At 48.7% G+C, this 25066-nt stretch overlaps 1 protein-coding gene across 1 annotated transcript in view; it reads right to left on the bottom strand.

Moving 5' to 3' along the window:
• Nucleotides 1-24951, bottom strand: part of LOC135969945 (radial spoke head 10 homolog B-like) — a 40418-nt gene extending 15467 nt beyond the window's left edge. Inside the window, 12 exon segments of the mRNA XM_074036517.1 lie at nucleotides 2716-2860; nucleotides 4474-4588; nucleotides 9742-9799; nucleotides 9915-10091; nucleotides 10975-11095; nucleotides 12191-12276; nucleotides 13773-13946; nucleotides 17854-17922; nucleotides 18949-19024; nucleotides 20512-20850; nucleotides 20992-21083; nucleotides 24830-24951. Coding sequence (XP_073892618.1) covers nucleotides 2716-2860; nucleotides 4474-4588; nucleotides 9742-9799; nucleotides 9915-10091; nucleotides 10975-11095; nucleotides 12191-12276; nucleotides 13773-13946; nucleotides 17854-17922; nucleotides 18949-19024; nucleotides 20512-20765 — 1275 coding nt within the window. The 5' untranslated portion in view covers nucleotides 20766-20850; nucleotides 20992-21083; nucleotides 24830-24951.
• Nucleotides 24952-25066: the final 115 nt, after the last annotated feature.

The raw sequence follows: 25066 nt of genomic DNA on the forward strand, positions 1-25066 counted from the left end.
ACGACAGGGATGTTACAATTGACGGACAGAGACTGTAAGACAGTCATCACAAAAACGCTTCAATGAGGCTGGGTGCGGCGGCTCATGCCTCTAATCCTAGCACTGTGGGAGGCCGAGATGGGTGGATCACCTGAGCTCAGGAGTTTGAGACCAGCCTGGGCAACATGGTGAAATTCTGTCTCTACTAGCTGGGCGTGGCGGCGTGCACCTGTAATCCCAGCTACTCGGGAGGCTGAGGCAGAAGAATCCCTTCAACCCAGGAGGCGGAGGTTGCAGTGAGCCCAGATCATGTCACTGCACTCCAGCCTGAGCGACAGAGCAAGACTCTGTCAAAAATAAAAATAAAATAAAAACTTCAATGGGCAATTACAAACATACTTGAAACAAACGAAAAACTGAAAAGGGCCAGGTGTACTGGCTCACTCCTGTAATCCCAGCACTTCAGGAGGCCAAGGCAACAGGACTGCTTGAGCCCAGGAGTTCAAGATCAGCCTGGGCAACATGGCAATAACACGTCTGTACAAAAAATAGAAAAATTAGCTGGGTATGTTGGCACACATGTAGTCCCAGCTACTCAGGAGGCTGAGGTGGGAGGATCACTTGAACCCAGGAGGTCGAGGCTGCTGGGAGCCAAGATCGCACCACTGCACTCCAGCCTGGGTGACAGAGCGAGACCCTCGCTCAAAACAGCAAACTATTTTCCCACAGTTACACACTAGGTTACCATCCATTTTTCTTATGTATACGACGTTACGAAATTTGTAAAAACTCCTTAGCATTAGTATTCGATTCTGTTTAATCATTTGTATTCCCACAAGTACAAATTAAAAGTATCATGGAACAGGCCAGGCACAGTGGCTCACACCTGTAATCCCAGCACTTTGGAAGATCAACGCAGGCGGATCACGAGGTCAAGAGATCGAGACCATCCTTGCTAACACAGTGAAACCCCGTCTCTACTAAAAATACAAAAATCAGCTTAATATGGTCATGCACGCCTGTAGTCCCAGCTACTCGGGAGGCTGAGGCAGGAGAATTGCTTGAACCCAGGAGGCAGACGTTGCAGTGAGCCGAGATCGCACCACTGCACTCCAGCCTGGCGAAAGAGTGAGACTCTGTCTTAAAAAATATATATATATCATGGAACAAAAACAACCAATAGTATGAGAACATTGTATAAATAAGATGTTGTCACTATTTTCCCAAGTAATAACTTTTGAAAATTCCATTTTCAATAAACTGTAATTGTTTTAAATGACATTGATCCTCCCCACTTCCTTTTTTTTTTTTTTTTTTTGAGACAGAGTTTTGCTCTTGTTGCCTAGACTGGAGTGCAGTGGCACGATTTCAGCTCATTGCAACCTCTACCTCCCGGGTTCAAGCAATTCTCCTGCCTCAGCCTCCCAAGTAGCTGGGATTACAGGCTCCCGCCACCACACCTGGCTAATTTTTTTTTTGTATTTTTAGTAGAAACGGGGTTTCACAGTGTTGGCCAGGCTGGTCTCAAACTCCTGACCTCAGGTGATCCACCCGCCTCAGCCTTCCAAAGTTCTTCCTTTGTAAAAAGATTTCAGTTGGCTTTATTGCTGTTCTAGGATCAGGCAACACGCTGGTCCATCAAAAAGAGTAAGATGTTCCTCCATTTTCCTTTTTTGTTTATTGGGGGAATTTTTGGGGACAGGGCCTCCCTCCGTCAACCAGGCTGGAGTGCAGTGGCATGATCACAGCTTACTACGGCCTCCCAAGTAGCTGGGACTACAGGTGTGCACTACCACGCCCGGCTATGTTTTTTTCATTTTTTGTAGAGAGGGGGATCTCACTGTGTTGCCCAGGCTGGTCTTGAATTCCTAAGCTCAGGTCACCCTCTTGCCTCGGTCTCCCGAAGTGCTGGAATTACGGGCATGCAGCACCGCGCTCGGCCCCATCTTCCTTTAAATAGCCGGATCTGCGTGAATAAACATACCGTAGGCCAGTCAGGCGCGGTGGCTCACGCCTGCAATCCCGGCACTTAGGGAGGCCGAGGCAGGTGGATCACCTGAGGTCAGGAGTTCGAGACCAGCCTGGGCAACATGGTGAAACCCCGTCTCTACTACAAATACAAAAATTAACCGGGCGTGATGGTAGGCACCTGTAATCCCAGCTACTTAGGAGGCTGAGGCAGAAGAATTGCTTGAGCCCAGGAGGTGGAGGTTGCAGTGAGCCAAGATCGCCTCATTGCACTCCAGCCTGAGTGACAAGAGCAAAACTCTGTCTCAAAAAAAAAAAAAAAAAAAAAATATATATATATATATATATATATATATATATTTTAAGACAATGGCCCATGGCATATATAAATTTATATGGCCAAGCTGGTCTTGAACTCCTTGATCTCAGGTGATTCACCCGCCTCGGCCTGCCAAAGTGCTGGGATTGCATTATATATATATATATATATATATATATATATATATATATATGCCATTGTTATAGGCCATAGGCCATTGTCGTGCCCTAATCTGTGAGCACATTGGGCAGGTGACGGCTGTTTCTGTTCCTTCCACGACCACAGACCACTGTTCTGCCAAGAGACTCCGTAAACATTCAATGGTTCTGAAAATCCAGCCCAGATCTTCACCTGATTATTTGCATATCATAGCTGGAATATCTTGCCTCTCTTTACTTAAAATCAAAGTGCCTGTAAATAGAAAGCCAGTATTGAACTTAGGTGGTTACTTTCAGCATCCAGAGGAAGTGTCTCATCTTCATCGTAGGCTCGTGGGTAGGCGCTGCGTGGGGTCTGCAGTAAGCTAGATAAATCTCCCAGCACTTCTTCATGTAATTCATAGAGTAGAGCGTCCGCTGTTGCTCACGGAATTGCCTAAAAATACAATGGTCGAAAAATGATTACAGATTTATATTTTGAGGGAAAAAAAATAGCAGTAAATACACTCCTATTGTTTTTCTTTTTTTCCAAGACAGAGTCTTGCTGTTGCTCAGGCTGCAGTGCTGTGGCACGATCTTGGCTCACTGCAACCTCCGCCCTCCAGGCTCAAGCGATTCTCCTGCCTCAGCCTCCAGAGTAGCTGGGATTACAGGCATGCACCACCACGCCCGGCTAATTTTTTGTGTTTTTAGTAGAGACAGGGTTTTGCCATGTTGGCCAGGCTGGTCTTGAACTCCTTGACCTCAGGTGGTCCACCCACCTCGGCCTCCCAAAGTGCTGGGATTGCAGGAGTGAGCCACTGCGCCCAGCCCAGATTTATATTTTGAGGAAAAAAAAAAAAATGGGGCCGTAAATCGAATCCTATTGGTTTTGTATTTACCTTTTATCTGGCAGGCATTTGGATGAATGTTCTCAGTCATCAGTTTTGTAAAACACAAGAAGAGCGATGGGCTTCTCTTTCTGTGATAATGATCAAGAAATACAATAATTACTTCTCCAAAAGAGGGAAATTAATTCCCTTCTCCTTGAGCACAGGCTAGACTTAATAATTTCTTTCTAATGTATAGAGTATAGAAAGGGAAGGCTGGAGTCAGTGGTTCACACCTATAATCCCAGCATTTTGGGAGGCCAAGGTGGGCGGATCACTCAAGGTCAGGAGTTCAAGACCAGCCTAGCCAACATGGTGAAATCCCATCTCTACTAAAAATGCAAAAAATTGACTGGGCTTGGTGTTGGACACCTGTAATCCCACCTACTTGGGAGGCTGAGGCTGAGGCAGGAGAATCACTGGAACCCGGGAGGTGGAGGTTGCAGTGAGCCGAGATTGCGCCACTGCACTCCAGCCTGGGTGACAGAGCAAGACTCCATCTCAAAAAAATAAATACATAAATAAAAGATTTTTTAAAAAAAGATATAAAACCACTTTTGCTGTAAGAAAGACATGAAATTCTGACATAAGAAAAGTTGGTTGTGATTATTTGTTTCTGCATTAAAAACCCCAAGAGATATTTGCAGTATTGAACAGATTCAAATATGAAGGGTTTTCAAAGTTTTGATCTAGTATCTCATGGCTTTGTGGTTAATATTTGTAGAAAGACTGTGTTCTGAGTCCTTCATTTCAAGGGTATTTAAAAAAAAAAAAAAAAAAAAAAAAAGACTGCTGAGGCTGGGCATGGTGGCTCACGCCTGTAATCCCAGCACTTTGAGAGGCTGAGGCAGGTGGATCACCTGAGGTCAGGAGTTCGAAACCAGCCTGGCCAACATGGTGAAACCCCATCTCTACTAAAAATACAACAACAACAACAAAAAAAATTGCCAGGCATGGTGGCACATGCCTGTCATCCCAGCTACCCAGGAGCCTTGCTTGAACCTGGGAGGCAGAGGTTGCACTGAGTCAAGATTGTGCCACTGCACTCCAGCCGGGGCAACAGAGCAAGACTCCGTTTCCAAAAAAATAAAAATGACTGCTGAAGAAAAGAGGACATTATGACAATAGTACAATCTAGCCATGCCCCGTCCCCCAACGGGGGTCCAGAAATAGTACTTACTGGAATTCTTCGTGATAAATGTGGTACGCCAAATGCAGGAGGTAATTCAAAAATGTTCTCAGAAGTATTGTTGTAAATGGAGAATGGATTTCTTCATCTGGTATGTCATTACTGGCTAAAATAAGAAAAATGGAGAGGATGTCTGATATTTGCTAGAACCTTCCATATTATTTGCTCCTGGTATACAATTCGAAGAACTGAATATGAGAGAGTACTTATTTCAAAATGCTCTGAACATGTATAAGCATCCAACTAAAAATTTAAAACTCCGTGAAAGCCAGGCACAGTGGCTCACGCCTGTAATCCCAGCACTTTGGGAAGCTGAAGCAGGCAAATTGCCTGAGGTCAGGAGTTTGAGACCAGTCTGGGCAACATGGTCAAACCCTGTCTCGACCAAAAATACAAAAAATTAGCCAGGTGTGGTGGTGCGCACCTGTAATCCCAGCTACTAGGGAGACTGAGGCAGGAGAATTGCTGGAACCCAGGAGGCAGGACTTGCAGTGAGCCAAGATTGAGTCACTGTACTCCAGCCTGGGCAAAAGAGCAAGACTTCGTCTAAAAAAAAAAAAAAAAAAAAGTCAATCTGGTTCCTTTACAAGACGAGGTATCTTGTCCCACTGTTTTCCAGAGTAGTCTGAGACACAATCTGATGAATGATGCTAATTCTAAATGGATTTTAAGTATGTTTCAAACACTAAACTTTGACGTAAATGGGCATTTTTTTCTAATACTTTATTTTTCAAGTGGATAATTTGAAGCTTGCAGCTCTGCCTCCCAGAATTTGGCTGAAAGAAGTCAAACTTCCAAAGTTGTTAAAATTTATCACTTCAACTTCCTAATTTGAAATCAAGACCAATCCTAAGACTACTTAGGGCCTTTTCTAGACTCTTCCAAGCCAGTGCTGATTCTCCCCTTTTTTTTTTTTTTTTTGAGAACAGTGTCTCACTCTGTTGCCCAGGCCTGAGTGCAATGGCGTGATCTCGGCTCACTGCAACCTTCGCCTCGTGAGTTCAAGCGATTCTTCTGCCTCAGCCTCCTGAGTAGCTGGGACTACAGGCATGTACCACCACACCCGGCTAATTTTTTGTATTTTTAGTAGAGATGGGGTTTCACCGTGTTAGCCAGGATGGTCTTAAACTCCTGACCTCATGATCTGCCCACTTCAGCCTCCCAAAGGGCTGATTACAGGTGTGAACCACTGCGCCCAGCCTTTTTTTTTTTTTTTTGGTTGTTGAGACAGTCTCACTCTGTCACCCAGGATGGAAATCTTGGCTCACTGCAACCTCCACCTCCCAGGCTCAAGCGATTCTACTCCTGCCTCAGCCTCCCACTAAGTAGCTGGGAATACAGGCATGAACCACCACACCTGGCTAATTTTTGTGTTTTTAGTAGAGACAGAGTTTCACCACATTGGCCAGGCTGGTCTCAAACTCCTGGACTCAAGTGATCCATCTCGGCCTTCCAAAGAGCTGGGATTACAGGTGTGCGCCGTGAGGCCTGGCTGTCTCCCCATCTCTGACCTGACAAGTCAGTGCTTTTTCACTGTAGATCGGTGGTCGGGGGGAGAGAGGGAGGCAAACTTTCTGTAAAGGGCCGGAGAGTAAGTATTTTAGGCTTGGTGGACCAGACAGTCTACACCACAACCCCTCCGCGGTGGTGCTTTGGGGTAAAGCAGCCACAAACATGTGAGCAAATGGGCATGTCTGTGTTCCAGTAAAGCATGATTTAGGGGAACCGGGGCGGACTGGATTTCACCCTGGGACCATGCATGGCTGGCCTTGCTTTTGTAGGTGACCTCGTACTGTTGCTGTTACGTCACGAGACTGTCTCTTCAAGTACCTTGTAATCACGGGGGGAACAAGACCACGTGCTGATTACTGGAACACTCTTCTCCCAACCTGGGCCTTCACCACTCCCTCCGCATTTCCTAACTGCTTTCCAGGTGACACTGTGATACTGTCCTTTAAATCAGCGGTCCCCAGCCTTTTTGGCACTAGGGACCGATTTCATGGAAGACAATTTTTCCATGAATGGTGGGAAGGGGTGGGGGGACTGTTGGTTTCAGGATGATTCAAGCACATTCGAATTACTGCACACTTTATTTCGATTACGATGACACTGTAATACATAATGAAACAATTCTACAACTCACCATCATATAGACTCAGTGGGAGCCTGAGCTTGTTTTCCTACAACTAGGGGTGACGGGAGACAGCGACAGATCATCAGGCATTAGATTCTCCTAAGGAGCGTGAACCTCCATCCCTCGCCTGCCAGTTCACAGGAGGATTTGTGCTCCTGTGAGAATCTAACGCCCTGCTGATCTGCAGGAGGTAATGCCAGCGATGGGGAATGGCTGTAAAATCAGATGAAGGTAGGCTGGGTGTGGTGGCTCACACCTGTAATCCCAGCACTTCGGGATTACCTCAGCGGGCGGATCACAAGGTCAGGAGTTCAAGATCAGACTGGCCAACATGGTGAAACCCCATCACTATTAAAAATACAAAAATTAGCCGGGCATGGTGGCAGGCACCTGTCATCCTAGCTACTCAGGAGGCTGAGGCAGGAGAATTGCTTGAACCTGGGAGGCAGAGGTTGCAGTGAGCCGAGATTGCGCCACTGCACTCCAGCATGGGTAACAGAGTGAGACTCTGTCTCAAAAAAAAAAAAGATAGAAAGAAAAACATGGGTATATGTACATCGATAGTTTTTTCAAGAGTTTGGAGCTTTTTGTTGTGAAAATACACACTTACTCCACATACAGTCAGGCTCCTGGGTCTCACGCACTGTATAAGTTCTCTCTCTCTTCCTCCTTCTCCTATTTCTCCTCCTCCCCTCTATCTCCCCCACAATCTTTCCCCAACTTTAAGCACCTTTAGGCCACAGAATGTGTCTTATTAAACTAGGCTAGTAACCAGCAGAATACCCATCACACACAAGAGACTCCCTTTTTTTTTTTTTTTTTTGAGACGGAGTCTCACTCTGTGGCCCAGGCTGGAGTGCAGTGGTGTGATCTCACCTCACTGCAACCTCTGCCTCCCAGGTTCAAATGATTCTCCTGCCTCAGCCTCCCGAGTAGCTGGGACTACAGGCGCCCGCCACCACGCCAGGCTAATTTTTTTGTATTTTTAGTAGAGATGGGGATTCACCATGTTAGCCAGGATGGTCTCGATCTCCTGACCTCGTGATCCACCCACCTTGGCCTCCCAAAGTGCTAGGATTACAGGTGTGAGCCACAGTAGCTGGCCTTTTTTTTTTTTTTTTTTTTTTTGAGGCGGAGTCTCGCTCTGTCGCCCAGGCTGGAGTGCAGTGGCGCGATCTCGGTTCACTGCAAGCTCCGCCTCCCGGGTTCCCGCCATTCTCCTGCCTCAGCCTCCCGAGTAGCTGGGACTACAGGCGCCGCCACCACACCCGGCTAATTTTTTTGTATTTTTAGTGGAGACGGGGTTTCATTGTGTTAGCCAGGATGGTCTCGATCTCCTGACCTCGTGATCCGCCCGTCTCAGCCTCCCAAAGTGCTGGCATTACAGGCTTGAGCCACCGCGCCCGGCCTTTTTTTTTTTTTTTTTGAGACGGAGCCTTGGTGTCACTCAGGCTGGATTGAGTAGCACAATCTTGACTCACTGCAACCTCCGCTTCCTGGGTTCAAGCAATTCTCCTTCCTCAGCCTCCTGAGTGGCTGGGATTACGTGCGTGCACCACCACGCCCAGCTAATTTTTGTCGTTTTAGTAGAGATGGGGGTTTCATCATGTTGGCCAGGCTGGTCTCAAACTCCTGACCTCAACTGATCCGTCCACTTCAGCCTCCCAAAGGGCTGGGATTACAGGCCTGAGCCACCATGCCTGGCCAAGACTCCCTGAGATTTGTCAAACCCAGGCCAATAGTCAGTTACTGATTCAGAAGTGGGCAAATGACCCTATTTGGCTCTGTGAAGTGAAAGACCTTTTTAGAGAGCTTCTATCAAAAGTTCCTCCTTTTCTTCTAGTTAGTATGGTATGCGGATGTGAAGGCTGGAACCACAGCAGCCAACTTGCAATCACGAGGGAAGAAAAACACAAGGGTGAAAGTGACATGGTGGGAGGTATTGTGGATAGATGGAAGAGAAATCCTAACAGCTCTGAGATGCTGAATTAAACCAACCTTGAAGCCTACAGTATTCTGTATTACACATGGCAGACAACAGTAGATTGTCTGTTACTGGCAAACTAAAACCACCCTCTTACACGCACGCACACACACACACACACACACACACACCCCAAAAACTGATTAAATAACCACTAAATATACAGGAAATTAGTGACCACTGAAAATATTTTGCTGGGCACAGTGGCTCATGCCTGTAATCCCAGCACTTTGGGAGGCAAAGGCGGGAGGATCACTTGAGACCAGGAGACCAGCTTGGCAAATGTGGCAAAACCCCTGAAACTACTTTTAAAAAAAAAAAAAAGAGCCGGGCGTGGTGGCGCACACATGTAATCCCAGCTACTCTAGTGGCTGAGGCACAAGAATCACTTGAACCGGGAGGCGGAGGTTGCAGTGAGCCGAGATCGCGCCACTGCACTCCAGCCTAGGTGACAGAGTGAAACTCTGTCTCAAAAAAAAAAAAAGAAAAAGAAAAAAAGTCATGTAATCACCTTAGCAAAACAGTAAGTTATCCTATATAAAATAGATAATGCAATTTAATAGAGAATGACATGCCTTTTGTCTAAAAGAGTTCTGTAGATGGATGGTGATGGTGGCACAACAATGCGAATGTACTTCATGCCACTGGACTGTGCACTTAGAAATGATTCAGATGGTAAATCTTATGTGTACTTTACCACAATTAAAATTAAAAAGGTATCTAGAGTGCCTATATTTACCACAGACAAAATAGACCTCAGAGAAATAAAAATTACCAGGGTTGGCCAGGTGTGGTGGCTCACACCTGTAATCCCAGCACCCTGGGAGGCTGAGGTGGGCAGATCACTTGAGGCCAGGAGTTCGAGACCAGCCTGGCCAACAAGACGAAACCCGGTCTCTACTAAAAATACAAAAATTAGCCAGGCATGGTGGCCTGCACCTGTAATCCCAGCTACTCATGAGTCTGAGGAAGGAGAATCACTTGAACCCGGGAAGCGGAGGTTGTACTGAGCTGAGATCGCACCACTGTACTCCAGCCTGGGCAACAGAGCAAGACTGCGTCTCAGAAAGAAAGAAAATTAGCAGGGTTAATAGGAAATTACGTGATGATCAAAAGAGCCAGAGCACCAATGCATAATGACCCTCCACGTGTGCGCCCCGAACAACAAACTTCAAATATATGAAGCGAAGTTGACAGAACTGAAAGCAGAAATAGACAAATCTGCAATTATACTGGGACATGTCAATGGCTTTACATCATTTCAATGGCTTTCCATCATTGTTTGAAATGCAATCTTCCCAGGTCTGTACTCACCGTGCCATGTTTCTTGTTGGAAACCCATTCTCCGTCATACACGGCTCCACTGGCGTGATAAAACTTGCCACGTCCATGACAATGTCCGTTTACAAACTCCCCTATGTATTCATTTCTCAAGGGATACTGGGAACTGGGGATTCTCTTTAGAAACCACATGTGTGTTCCAAAGCCATTCTGAAAAAAAGCAGACGGCCATGAGACATGCGCAAAGCAGTTTCTGTCTTTACCCGAATCCCCTCAAAATTATGATAAATGCAATGAAAACTGGAAAGGGCAAAGAACTTGGACTCTGCAGCCGCACAGACTTGGGTTCAATTTCAGCTCAGCTGCTTATTAACGAGTCTTTCGAACTAAGGCAAATGATTTAAGCCCTGTAAGTTCCTCATCCGTAAAACAGAAATAACACCTGCCTCTCAGCTTAGATACAAAGGAGTTCGAGACCAGCCTGGCCAACATGGTGAAAACCCGTCTCTACTAAAAATACAAAAAAAAAAAAAAAATTAGCCGGGCCTTGGTGGTGGGTGCTTGTAATCTCAGCTACTTCAGAGGCTGAGGCAGGAGAATTGCTTGAACCCAAGAGGTGGAGGCTGCAGTGAGCTGAGATCACGCTACTGCACTCCAGCCTGGGCAACAGAGCAAGACTCTGTCTCTAAAAACAAACAAACAGGCTGAGTGTGGTGGCTCATGCCTGTAATCCTAGCACCTTAGGAGGCTGAGGCATGCAGATCACTTGAGGTCAGGAGTTCGAATCCAACCTGGTCAACATGGTGAAACCCCATCCCTACTAAAAATACAAAAACAACAATTAGCCAGGTCATGGTGGCGGGTGCCTGTAATCTCAGCTACTCCAGAGGCTGAGGCAGGAGAACTGCTTGAACCTGGGAGGTAGAGGCTGCAGTGAGCCGAGATTGCATCACTGCACTCCAGCCTGGGCGACAGAGAGAGAGACTGTCTCAAAAAAAAAAAAAAAAAAAAACCCGAAAAGACATAATACATGTGTTGAGAATCGGTGGAGTGTCCACCTCTGGGTATAAACTGCTCCCCCGCCCGGGCGTACCTGGAGGCCCCTTTCCCACCGCCCGGTGTACTCTTCGTTGGCGGTCAGCCACCTCATCCTCCCCTCCCCGTGGCGCATGTTGTCTTCCCACTGGCCTTCGTATATATTTCCAGATTTATAACTAGGATGAAAGAAACCGAAGAAAAGCAATCAGTTACCTCCTACACAATGTTTACCTTTAAGACATTCTTTTAAACACTCCCCTTGAGCTCCTTTGAAGAAATCTACCCCTTGTACCTATACAATCTTCTCTGTATTTAAATTCAGGCTGGGCGCGGTGGCTCACGCCTGGAATCCCAGCACTTTGGGAGGCCGAGGCTGGAGGATCACCTGAGGTGAGGAGTTCGAGACCAACCTGACTAATAAGGAGAAACCCCCTCTCTACTAAAAATACAAAATTAGCCAGGCGTGGTGGCGCATGCCTGTAATCCCAGCTACTTGAGAGGCTAAGGCAGGAGAATTGCTTGAACCCAGGAGGTAGAGGTTGCGGTGAGCTGAGATTGCACCATTGCACTCCAGCCTGGGCAACAAGAGCGAAATTCCATCTCGAAAACAAAAACAAAAAACAAAAATTAGCCGGGCATGGTGGTGGGCACCTGTAATCCCAGCTACTCGGGAGGCTGAGGCAGGAGAATCGCTTGAACTCAGAAGGTGGAGGTTGCAATAAGCCAAGATCATGCCACTGCATTCGAGCCTGGGCAACAGAGTGAGACTGTCAAATAAATAGATAGGTAGGTAGGCAGATCCATAGATCGATAGATAGATAGGTAGGCATGAGGTCCTAAGGGAGCAGAAAGAGTCACTTTATTAAACCTTCTGACTATTTAATAAGGTGACAAAGTGGGTAAGAGCCAGGTTTTTAAAATCTTTTAATAATTCCCTATTGTATCATGATTAGTTAATATTTGGCCAGTTTTTGAGATGGGATCTCACTGTGTCACTCAGGCTGGAGTGCGGTGGTGCGATCATGGCAGGAGAATTGCTTAAACCCAGAAGGTGGAGGTTGCAGTGAGCCGAGATGGCACCACTGCACTCCAGCCTGGGTGACAGAGCGAGACTGCGTCTCAAAAAAAAAAAAAAAAAAATTCACTATGCTTAGAGAGAAAATGTTCTGCGCAACTTTTGCACCTTACTTTTAAATATCCAAAGTGAACATTATTTGGGCCCACAAACACTTCTTTGCCCATACCCCAAGCGCGGCCATAGTCATACCTACCATCTTATTCCCCAGCCCTTTTTGATGTTTTGCACCCAGTCTCCCTTGTGCCAACACATACCCTCTTGATTGTAATAAATGGAGCCCTGAAACAAATAATATCATCTTCATAACCATCAAACCTCACGACACAAACGCTTTGTCAAATGTAAGGATATCAACTTAAAAACTAGAACCTACACAGAGGTCAATGCCATATGTAAGCAAGACATATATCCTGTTATTTTTCTGTTTTGCTGTCAAGAAAATGGTAAAACTGCTACACAAGGGGAAATGAGATAATGTCACAAATCAATTTCTCCTTAATAAAGTGCCTTATTGGCCAGGCACGGTGGCTCACGTCTGTAATCCCAGCACTTTGGGAGGCCAAGGTGGGCGGATCACAAGGTCAGGAGTTCAAGATCTGCCTGGCCAACATGGTGAAATCCCGTCTCTACTAAAAATACAAAAATTAGCCGGGTGTGGTGGCACATGCCTGTAATCCAGCTACTTGGGAGACTGAGGCAGGAGAATCGCTTGAACCTGGGAGACAGAGGTTGCAGTGAGCCCAGATCGTGCCACACTGCACTCCAGCCTGGGCAATAGAGCGAGACTCCGCCTCAAAATAAAATAAAATAAAAAGTGTCATATTACGGCACAGAATGACTGCACTCATCATATTCAAGTCTATTCATTATATCCAGTAACTATTAGTCAATTAAGTACCTAAAGAAATCCTGTCTGTTGCCACTTGGAGTGAACAGTTGAGCCTTCCATGTAACAGAAGGTCACTCTCTCCTAGGCACCAGAACCATTGTTGTTTTAGCCATTTGGACATCCTACTCATTTTACTGCCTCCAAGTGTAAGTGAGCATAGTGTACCCTTTGTTTGATCTACACTGAAAAGCCTCAGAAGGCTTTTTCACAGGTTTATCTGTGTGTGTGAGAGACAGAAACAGAGAGAGAATGTTTCTATCTTCTCTCTCACGATCAGGCAAACTCATTCCTTCCTGCAGCCATTCAGATGCTGCTGTCTGGAAGTCACTGTGCCCAATCCCTCCAATATGGCTCAAGCAATCTGTGTAAGCTAACACACACACACACACACACATAACAACAACACAACTCAATAAATAGCCTATTGAAGCCTGCATATGTCCAGGCACAGTGGCGCACGCCTGTAATCCCAGCACTTTGGGAGGCCGAGGCGGGTGGATCACTTGAGGTCAGGAGTTTGAGACCATCCTGGCCAACATGGCAAAACCCTGTCTCTACTAAAAATACAAAAACTAGCTGGGCGTGGTGGTGCACACCTGTAGTCCCAGCAACTCGGGAGGCTGAGGCAGGAGAATTGCTTGAACCCAGGAGGCGGAGGTTGCAGTGAACTGAGATCGCGCCACTGCACCCCAGCCTCGGTGACAGACTCCCTCTCAAAAAAAAAAAAAAAAAAAATTAATAAAATGCTTAATTTACACGATGTGAATTTCACCTCAATAAACAAAAAGTGAATATGCCCTGGACAGCGCCGCTAGCCCCTACCCCCTTCTGTCTCCATGTGGCCGCCCAGCCCCTCCCCTGCCCTCCACGGAGCCGCCCCGCCCACCTTCCCATGCCGCCTGCCATTGCACCAGTGGCCGATGTAGGACACGCGCTGGGTGCTGCACTTGAACATCCCGAACCCGTTCCTCATGCCGTTGACCACTTCGCCTTCGTACATGCTGCCGTCCGGCCACGTGTACACGCTGTGGTTCATCGGGACGTTCTTCACAAAGTCGCCCTGAAGCAGAACGGCCATGGGGTGACAGAAGGAAGCGCTGGGGGCGGGGGCGGGAATCCCTAGTCCTGTGGGCGGTTCCAGGAGCTGCCTGACCTCTGACTCTGTTCTTGCCTCTCTTGTGGACACGCACTGAACATGCCCCTCGCATTCTCTCTCTTCCTTGTCTGCATTTCCCATCCTCTCTCATCCGACCCGACCACTGGGCGGAAGCTCAGGCAGGAGGAAATATCTGGGAGTTTGCAGGTCGACCCAGCTCAAAGGAGCGAGCAGGTGACGTTGGAAAGTCACTGGCTTCCAATCCTGACCCGGGGAACTTCGAATTCTTAGAACCCACCTTGGCAGGGCGCAGTGGCTCACGCCTGTAATCACAGCACTCTGGGAGACCGTGGGGGGAGGACTGCTTGAGGCCAGGAATTTGAGGCCAGCCTGGGCAACGTAGGGAGACCCGTCTCTAGAAAAATATTTTATTTATTTAATTTGTTTTTGTTTTTATTTTTGAGACAGAGCTCACTCTGTTGCCCAGACTGGAGTACGATGGTGCCATCTCGGCTCACTGCAACCTCTGCCTCCTGGGTTCAAGCAATTCTCCTGCCTCAGCCTCTAAAGTAGCTGGGATTACAGGCGCCCACCACCACGCCCTGCTGATTTTTTTGTATTTTTAGTACAAATGGGGTTTTGCCATGTTGGCCAGGCTGGTCTCGAACTCCTGAGCTCAGGTGTTCCATCCGCCTCAGCCTCCCAAAGTGCTGGGATTAACAGGCGTGAGCCATCATGCCCGCCTTTTTTTTTTTTCTTTTTTCTTTTTTTTTTTTTTGAGAGGGAGTCTGGCTCTGTGGCCCAGGCTGGAGTGCAGTGGCCAGATCTCAGCTCACTGCAAGCTCCGCCTCCCGGGTTTACGCCATTTTCCTGCCTCAGCCTCCCGAGTAGCTGGGACTACAGGCGCCCGCCACCCCGCCCAGCTAGTTTTTTTTTTGTATTTTTTTAGTAGAGACGGGGTTTCACCGTGTTCGCCAGGATGGTCTTGATCTCCTGACCTCGTGATCCGCCCGTCTCGGCCTCCCAAAGTGCTGGGATTACAGGCTTGAGCCACCGCGCCCGGCCTTTTTTTTTTTTTTTTTTTTTTTTTTTTTTTTGAGACAGGGTCTCACTCTGTCACCTAGGTTGGAGTGCAGCGGCACAATCACAGCTCACTGCAGCCTCGACCTCCTGGGCTCAAGTGATCCTCCCACCACAGCCCCCCAAATAGCTGCACTACAGGCGTGTGTGTGCCACAAGCCTCACTAATTTTTAAATATTTTGTGGAGATGGGGTTTCTCTATGTTGCCCAGGCTGGTCTGGTCTCAAACTCCCAGCCTCAAGTGATCCTCCCACCTTGGCCTCCCAAGTAGCTGGGACTACAGGTTCGTGCCACCAAGGTGCAGTGGTGCACGCCTATAATCCCAGCACTTTGGGGGTGCTGAGGTGAGAGGATCTGTTGAGCCCAGGAGGTTGAGGCTGCAGTGAACTATGACCACTGCATTCCAGCCTGGGCGACAAAGCAAGATCCTGTGTCTAATGGAGGAAAAAAAAAAAAAAAACCCCGCTCGAAGGAAGTGAATTCACTGTTCCCTCCAGGCTTAGTGATGACTGGGGAAGTCCCTCTTTCTTTTTTTCCCCAAGAGGGAGGATTGCTCTTGTTGCCCAGGCTGAGTGCGATGGTGCAGTCTCGGCTCACTGCAAACTTTGCCTCCCAGGTTTGAGCAATTCTCCCACCTCAGCCTCCCGAGTAGCTGGGATTACTGGCGCCCACCACCACGCGCAGCACATTTTTGTAGTTTTAGTAGAGACGGGGTTTCACCATATTGGCCAGGCTGGTCTCAAACTCCTGACCTCAGGTGATCTGCCTGCCTCGGCCTCCCAAAGTGCTGGGATTACAGGCATGAGCCACCGCACCCGGTCAGACAATCCCTCTTTCTGCCACAGGTCATCAAAATATTCTGTAAACAAGTCAGTCAACAGCCTGCCCCAGGGGCACCTGCTAGGGAACCCGCTCTGCCCAGGACATCTGAGTGGGCAGCAGGCAGCACCTGCACACCACGCAGCAGCGTCGGGTCCTCTTCCAGGAACCCGAACTCCCTGGAGGCAGCCAAGTCAGCAGAGAAAAGGGGCAGCACAGCCTGGCCTGACCACTAGCCAGGACCCATGAGGCCAGCCGGCCTCTGAGGATGCTTCTAGGAGACCCCGGAGTCCTGCCCAGAAGCCCCCGACTGCGCTGGAGTGGGGATCTGTGCCTGCAAAAAACGACCTCCCCACCTGCCGAGAGTTTCCCGAGACAATGAGGCACAGGGGGGTTCTTGGTAAATCGCCATTTAAAGACCAGAAATTGGCCCGGCGCGGTGGCTCACGCCTGTAATCCCTGCACTTTGGGAGGCTGAGGTGGGCAGATGACCTGAAGTCAGGGGTTTGAGACCAGCCTGGCCAACATGGCGAAACCCCATCTCTACTAAAAATACAAAAATTAGCCGGGCGTGGTGACGCGTGTCTGTAATCCCAGCTACTCTGGCAGGAGAATTGCTTGAACCCAGGAGGTGGAGGTTGCGGTGAGCCGAGATCCCGCCACTGCACTCCAGCCTGGGCGACAGAGCAAGACTCTGTCTCAAAAATAAAATAAAATAAATAGAATAAAATAAGGACCAGAAACCTTGCATGTCAGTCGCTGTCCCATGGGAAGGGAGCTGGCATGAATCCAAGGTGGGGGCCCAATCCTCAGGCTCCCCTGGAACTTGGAGATCCTCCTCGCCCCGCCAGTGAGGGCCAGTCCCTCCCTCTCTCTCCCTGCTCCTCTCACCGCCCAGCTGCAGTTGGCTTCCCGGCCCAACTTGACTCCATCATTGCCTGGGTGTTATTTGAATAAGTGCATTATGCGCATGTGTTTTAAATGTCATCATTACCATTTATAAACACCATCTGTTAGCAACTCTGCATTTGAGAATTTTAGAATAGCATTTCAGGCGCTCACTCACTTTGTGGGTGGGAATTGAGCCTGGTACAATCCCTTGGAGAACAATTTGGTCCTTGCAGTCCGTTTAAAAATACACATTCTCCTCAACCCTGCAAGACAGGTGAAATGAACGCCACATAATGGAATACACGCAGCCAGTAAAAACAGATCTGCATCCATGGATATGGTTTCATCTCAAAATTAAAGGTACAGGCCAGGTGCGGTGGGTCACGCCTATAATCCCCAACACTGGGAGGCCGATGTGGGAGGATCGCTTAAGCCCAGGAGTTCGAGACCAGCCTGGGCAACACAGCAAGACCCTGTCTCTAAAAAAAAAAAAAAAAAGTAAAAATAAATTAGCCGGGCGCCGTGGAGCACACCTGTAGTCTCAGCTACTCAGCAGGCTGAGCTGAGAGGATCGCTTGAGCCTGGGAGTTTGAGGCTGCCGTGAGTCATGATCTCACCACTGCACTTCAGCCTGGGTGACAGAGCAAGACCCCATGTCAGATTAACTAAGTAAATGTGCCAAAGAGAGTGTGTAATAAACTGTGTGTGTGTGTGAAAAGCAAGACAGGCTACAGAAGGTCCAGGCTGCCGTGAGTCATGATTGCACCACTGTACTCCAGCCTGGGCAGAACAGCAAGACCCTGTCTCCAAAAAAAAAAAAAAAGTAGGACAAGCTGCATACATATTTGTGTGCTCTCTGTGCTGAGAAGGCGTGGAATACCTCTAGAACACACAAATGGAACCAGTAACAATTCCTTCTGGGTCCGGTGCTGTCATGAATTACTAGATCCTCTGGTTTTGTGAATTTCTCTTAACCTATATGCTGAATTACATCCACGAAAACAGTCTGTTCAATTGTGGGAAACTGATTGTTCCATCCAACAATCACAGTTTAGAACTATAACTGGTTATATGCCTCACCTCGCATTTTAATCCATCGGCCCAAATATAAGTCCCTTGTCCATGCATGAGTCCTTCTGAAAACATACCCTTCAAAACAAAGCAACGACAAATGCTTAGAATGCAGCTGACATTTGAGAAGGGGTCTGGTTCTGTCACCCAGGCTGGAGTGCAGTGGTGTGATCATAGCTCACTACAGCCTCGACCTCCCAGGCTCCAGCAATCCTCCCACTTCAGCCTCCCGAGTAGCTGGGACTACAGGCATCCACCACCATGCCCAGCTAGTTTTTGTATTTTTTGTAGAGACGGGATTTCACTGTGTTGGCCAGGCTGGTCTTGCAATCCTGAGCTCAAGCAACACGCCCACCTTGGCCTCCCAAAGTGCTGGGATTATAGGCAGGAGCCACCGCGCCTGGCTGGCCGCTGATGATGGTCTCCCACAGCTGCCTTATCCCAGTTTCCCGTGTGTGAAGATGCTTGTCTGCGCACTCAGCAGCAGCTGCGTCCTACTGAGTCCTACTTTGAGCTGGCTCCACGCTGGGATCCATCCTTCTCTAAAAAGGATCTAAGAGGTCCTCATCTTCATGACCTAAGGATGACCTCAGCTACAAAAATGTGTTCTCAACTGGGTGTGGGGGCTCACACGTGCAATCCCAGCACTTTAGGAGTCTGAGGCAGGAGGATCACTTGTGCCCAGGAGTTCAAGACCAGCCCTGGCAACACAGCAAGTCCTTGTCTCTACCAAGAAAAAAAAATTTAATTAGCCAGGCGTGGTAGTGCACGCCTGTAGTCTCAGCTATTCAAGAGGCTGAGGAGGGAGGATCCTTTGACTCCAGGAGGTCAAGGCCACAATGAGCTATGACTGTGCCACTGCACTCCAGCTTGGATGACAGTGAGACCCTGTCTCAAGAAAAAATAAAATAATCAGGAAAAGAAACAAATCTAAAATAACTTGTATTATACTGAGCATTGTAATCAGGGTTCAGAATAAAATCAGCATGAAGAGCTTCCAATTTCTTTTGAAGCGTCAGTGGATTTTACTGAAGATTTGCAAATCTCTGACCATCACCCCACACCTTCCTCCCCCTCCTGCAGGTTCTCAAACGCGCAACTCACACGATAGGTACAACCGCCTTGAAAGACTGCGAAGCCTTTTCCCTCGTACAGCCCACGAACCTTCTCCCCTTCATAGCTACAGAGAAATAAAGGGAATTCAAGGTAATGAACAATGTGAATACACCCAGGTGACAGTGGGTTAAAATATATAACTACGTAATGGGAAGAATGAAGTCGAAAATATACACACACACACACACACACACACACACACACACACACAGCTAGAAAGTGGAATAGGTCACCAGGGGTTTCAAGGTGGGATGAGGAATGAAAGAGTTTGGGGTTTTGTGTTTTGTTTTGTTTTGTTTTTTTTCGGGTTTTATTTCGAGACGGAGTTTCACTCTGTCATTCAGGCTGGAGTACAGTGGCGTGATCTCGGCTCACTGCAAACTCCGCCTCCCGGGTTCAAGTGATTCTCCCGCGTTCAAGTGATTCTCCCGCCTCAGTCTCCTGAGTAGCTGGGATGACAGGCGCATGTCACCATGCCCAGCTAATTATTGTGTTTTCAGTAGAGAGGGGGTTTCACCATGTTGGCCAGGCTGGTCTCAAACTCCTGACCTCAAGTGATCCACCCACCTCAGCCTCCCAAAGTGCTTGGATTACAGGCTTGAACCACTGGACCTGGCCTGGAGTTACTATTTAATAGATGGTTGTACAATACTGTGAATGTACTTAATGCCATTGAATTGCACACTTAAAATCATTAAGATAGTACATTTTGTTATATATGTTTCACCACAATAAACTCTCTCTCTATATATATGCCATGGGGCTCTACATTTGCCACTTGAGTGATGCGCTTACTAGAAGCCCAAATCTTAGCATCACACAACATGCCCTTGTAACCTGCACATGTAAACCCCTAAATCCAAAATACAATAATTTTTTTTTTTTTTTTGAGACGGAGTCTCGCTCTGTCACCCAGGCTGGAGTGCAGTGGCTGGATCTCAGCTCACTGCAAGCTCTGCCTCCCGGATTTACGCCATTCTCCTGCCTCAATCTCCCGAGTAGCTGGGACTACAGGTGCCCGCCAACATACCCAGCTAATTTTTTTGTATTTTTTAGTAGAGACGGGGTTTCACCGTGTTAGCCAGGATGGTCTCGATCTCCTGACCTCGTGATCCGCCCATCTCGGCCTCCCAAAGTGCTGGGATTACAGGCTTGAGCCACCGTGCCCAGCCCAATAATTTTTTTAAATACATAAAATTACCTTCAGGCCAGGCACAGATTATGTCTGTAATCCCAGCAGTTTGGGAGGCTGAGGCAGGTGGCTTACCTGAAGTCAGGAGTTCGAGACCAGCCTGGCCAACATGGTAAAACCCCGTCTCTACTAAAAGTACAAAAATTAGCTGGGTGTGATGCTGGGCGTCTGTAATCTCAGCTACTCAGGAGGCTGAGGCAGGAGAATTGCTTGAACACGGGAGGCGGAGGTTGCAGTGAGCCATGATCGCACCACTTCATTCCAGCCTGAACGACACAGTGAAACTCCGTCTCAAAATAAAATAAAATACACTGCCTGACTGGCAGTGTGATACCCTATGGCACCCCCATTAAAATCACCTCTCCATGATGAGTTTGGTCAGAATGGACTCTTCGTATTGGGTGGCATCTTCATTCTGCTGAACGTTTCGGGGGTCTTTTTTGGGTTTCGCTTCGTTAAGCTGCATTCCCAGCAACGGGACGCCAGCTGGGGACATCTCTTGCCTAGTGGTGTTGCCATCTTGTTTGGAAAAGTCTAGATTATCAGAGAGAGATGAGGGAGAGCGGGCCGACTTGTTCCCTCTTTTGTCTGTTTTTTTCTTTTCTTTCACCATTGCCTTGGGAAGATCCAATGGTTACTTGAATCAAATGATTCCTTTGGTTCAGAGCTGCTCGTTTCAAAGCACTGATGAGTTTTATCTGAAAAATAAAAATTACATCTCCAAACACTTGGGGTTTTCATTTGTAGTTAAAATTTTAGTTTTACAACACAATGTCATTATCATTCCCCTGCCAAAGTCTGAAAAATTAGTTATCAGGGCCGGGTGTGGCGGCTCACACCTGCAATCTCAGCACTTGGGGGAGGCCGAGGCGGGAGGATCATGAGTCCAGGAGGTCGAGATCAGCCTAGGCAACGTAGTGAGACGCCCCTTCTGTAAAAAAATAAAAATAAATTAGCCAGGCGTGGTGGCACATGCCTGTAGTCCCAGCTACTCGGGAGGCTCAGGTGGGAGGACTGCTTGAGCCTGGGAGGTCGGGAGATCACACCACTGCACTCCAGTCTAACAGAGCAAGACTCTGTCTCAAAAATCATAATAATTACAAGTTTCAAGCACCATCAGTTTATAAATATACAACCTCAACACTGCATTGGTTGTTCCCAAACTTTTTTTTTTTTTTTTTTTTGAGACAGAGTCTCGCTATGTCGCCCAGGCTGGAGTGCAGTGGCCGGATCTCAGTTCACTGCAAGCTCCGCCTCCCGGGTTTACACCATTCTCCTGCCTCAGCCTCCCGAGTAGCTGGGACTACAGGCGCCCGCCACCTCGCCCAGCTAGTTTTTTGTATTTTTTTAGTAGAGACGGGGTTTCACCGTGTTAGCCAGGATGGTGTCGATCTGCTGACCTCGTGATCCGCCCGTCTCGGCCTCCCAAAGTGCTGGGATTACAGGCTTGAGCCACCGCGCCTGGCCCCAAACTTTTTTTATTTTTGAGACAGAGTCTCACTCTGTCACCCAGGTTGGAGCACAGTGACACAATCACGGCTCACTGCAGCCTCAATCTCCCATGCTCAGGCAATCCTTCCACCTCAGCCTCCCAAGTAGCTGGGACCACAGGCATGCATCACCACACCTGGCTAATTTTTTGTAGAGACAGGGTCTTGCTATGTTGCCCCAGCTGGTCTGGAACTCCTGAGCTCAAGCAATCCACCTGTCTCAGCCACCCAAAGTGCTGGGATTATAGGTGTGAGCCACTGCACCTGGCCCTAAAAATTATTTAAGTTGGAACCATTGTCTAGCATGGTTTCTTGAAAGGTATCCCTACACATGAAAAAGGCTACTTAACCTCTCAGGTCTTGCATGCAGCCAATTCACACTTTAAAAGCCCCTCTCCCGCCGGGTGGTAGCTCATGCCTGTAATCCCAGCACTTTGGGAGGCCGAGGTGGGCAGATCACGATGTCAGGAGATCAAGACCACCCTGGCTAACACGCTGAAACCCCATCTCTACTAAAAATACAAAAAAATTAGCCAGGCATGGTGGCACATGCCTGTAATCCCAGCTACTCAGGAGGCTGAGGCAGGAGAATCTCTTGAACCTAGGAGGTGGAGGTTGCAGTGAGCCGAGATCATGCCACTGCACTCCAGCCTGGGCAACAGAGTGAGACTCTGTCTCAAAAAAAAAAAAAAAAAAAAAAAGCCCCTCCTTATAGGTCAGCATTGTAAAGTGTGCAAGAGCTGGATTCAGGGTCCTGCACTGTCCATTACCAGTTCTGTGGTTTTTTGCGCAGGCTGGAGTGCAGTATCGCTATCTCGGCTCACTGCAACCTCTGCCTCCTGGGTTCACGCCATTCTCCTGCCTCAGCCTCCTGAGTAGCTGGGACTACAGGCACCCGTCACCACGCCCGGCTAATTTTTTTTGTACTTTTAGTAGAGACAGGGTTTCACCGTGTTAGCCAGGATGTTCTCAATTTCCTGACTTGGTGATCCGCCCGCCTCAGCCTCCCAAAGTGCTGGGATTACAGGCGTAAGCCACTGGGCGTGGGCGCCTGGCCCACTTCTGTGTGTGGGTTTTTTTTTTTTGTTTTTTGTTTTTTTCCCAGACAGAGTCTAGCCCTGTCATCCAGGCTGGAGTGCAGTGGCAAGATCTCAGCTCACTGCAACCTCCGCCTCCTGGGTTCAAGTGATTCTCCTGCTTCAGCCTCCTGTGTAGCTGGGATTACAGGCGCCTGCCCCGACACTCAGCTAATTTTATTTTTAGTAGAGATGGGGTTTCACTGCGTTGGTCAGGCTGGTCTCAAACTCCCGACCTTGTGATCTGCCCACCTTGACCTCCCAAAGTGCTTGGATTACAAGCGTGAGCTTGTAACCCACCGGTTTTCTTTTCTTTCTTTTTTTTTTTTTTTTTTTGAGATGGGGGTCTTGCTACGTTTTGCCCAGGCTGATTTCGAACTCCTGGCCTCAAGCAATCTTCCCACCTTCTCCTCCCAAAGTGCTAGGATTGCAGGCATGAGCCACTGAGCTCGGTCAAGTGCTGTGTTCTAAAGCAAGTTGCTTAATCTCCTCTGCCTCACAAATAGAAATAACAGTACCTTGTATCATAAGAATTAAATCGATGACACACAGAAAAATCCCTAAGTACAGGGTACAGAGTAAAGTCAATAAATTGAGTGATTATCTCGTCCCTTTCCTGTTTTCAAACTTGAAATCATTGGATTCCTACTCCCTCTAGCACTGCCATCGATTGAGCGCCTCTCATATGCGAGACAAGCAAGGAACCGTGTGCTGGAGTGGCGTGTCCAGCGCATCGTTGCTTGAGCTGTATTTCCAGTGCGTCGTTGCTCGAGCTCCGTTTCCAGCGCATATCTTTGCTTGTCTGGCATATGAGCTGTGGTGCAGGGTTTCAAAGCCATAGTTCACGACTTTCCTAATCTGGCCCCACCGAAAGCACCCTGGTCCATCAGGCAGGATGCATAGGTGAGCCATGTGGTGAAGGCCAGGTCTCATCCCTTTTCATAGGCCCGACGGCTGCAGTGAGCCCTTCTTGCCCTCTTCTTCCTGGATGCCATCCTCTGGCCACCCCAGCCTCCAGCTGAACCCACCTCCAGCCTTCTCTCTTCCTCCATTATTTATTTACGGAGACAGGGTCTCGCTCTGTCCCCCGGCTGGAGTGCAGTGGTGCAATCTCGGCTCACTGCCACCTCCGCCTCCCAGGTTCAAGTTATTCTCCTGCCTTAGCCTCCCAAGTAGCTGGGATTACAGGCGCCCGCCACCACTCCCGGCTAATTTTTGTATTTTCAGTAGAGACGGGGTTTCACCATGTTGGCCAGGCTAATCTCGAACTCCTAACCTCAGGTGATCCTCCCGCCTCGGCCTCCCAAAAGTGCTGGGATTACAGGCCTGAGCCACCGGGCCCAGCCAAGCTTTCTCTCTTCCTTCAAACACTACCTTGCTCCTTCACACCCCCGACCACTGTCTCAGTGAAGCTGCAGTTGGGTCACCTAGCCCAAGCTGCTCTCACCTCTAAATTTAGAGGGGCCTTTACTACGAGCTTTCCTTTTTTTTTTTGAGACAGAGTCTTGCTCTGTCACCCAGGCTGGAGTGCAGTGGCCGGATCTCAGCTCACTGCAAGCTCGGTCTCCCGGGTTTACGCCATTCTCCTGCCTCAGCCTCCCGAGTAGCTGGGACTACAGGCGCCCGCCACCTCGCCCGGCTAGGTTTTTGTATTTTTTAGTAGAGAAGGGATTTCACCGTATTAGCCAGGATGGTCTCGATCTCCTGACCTCGTGATCCGCCCGTCTCGGCCTCCCAAAGTGCTGGGATTACAGGCCTGAGCCACTGCGCCCGGCCAAGCTTTCTCTCTTCCTTCAAACACTACCTTGCTCCTTCACACGCCCGACAACTGTCTCAGCGAAGCCGCCCCTGGGTCACCTAGCCCAAGCTGCTCTCACCTCTAAATTTAGAGGGGCCTTTACTACGAGGTTTACGGTCCTCTGTCAGTGACCTACAAATAAGTGAACTACAAATCAAGCCAATTTCGTTTCTCAGTGCGTGTTTCCTAATGTTTCCTCTGTTCTCCTGGGCTTAAGGAGAGGCCATCTCTCTCCCCTGTCTACGGTGAGGCGGGAAGAACGGGCTCCCTGCACTGGTCGGCCCGGCCTAGGCCCTCCTCGCCCATCACGCACGTGCTCGGGTCCTGGGAGGCCGCGTCAGTCCGGCCGGCCGGGAAGGAGCAGGACCCGGTCGCCACCGCTGTCCCGGCTACGCATGACCGCGGCCTGGGGCGCCCACCTCGCTCCAGGAGCCCAGAGGCCTCGCCGGGCTCCAGCGAGGTGTTGCAGGGCTCTCCGCGTCCCAGAGCCGGCTCTGGTCTCCAGGGAACCGCGGACGCCACCTGGCGCGGCCTGTGCTCTTAAAGGGGC

The sequence above is a fragment of the Macaca fascicularis genome, chromosome 3, assembly GCF_037993035.2.
Source record: "Macaca fascicularis isolate 582-1 chromosome 3, T2T-MFA8v1.1".
Classification (NCBI taxonomy): Eukaryota; Metazoa; Chordata; class Mammalia; order Primates; family Cercopithecidae; genus Macaca; species Macaca fascicularis.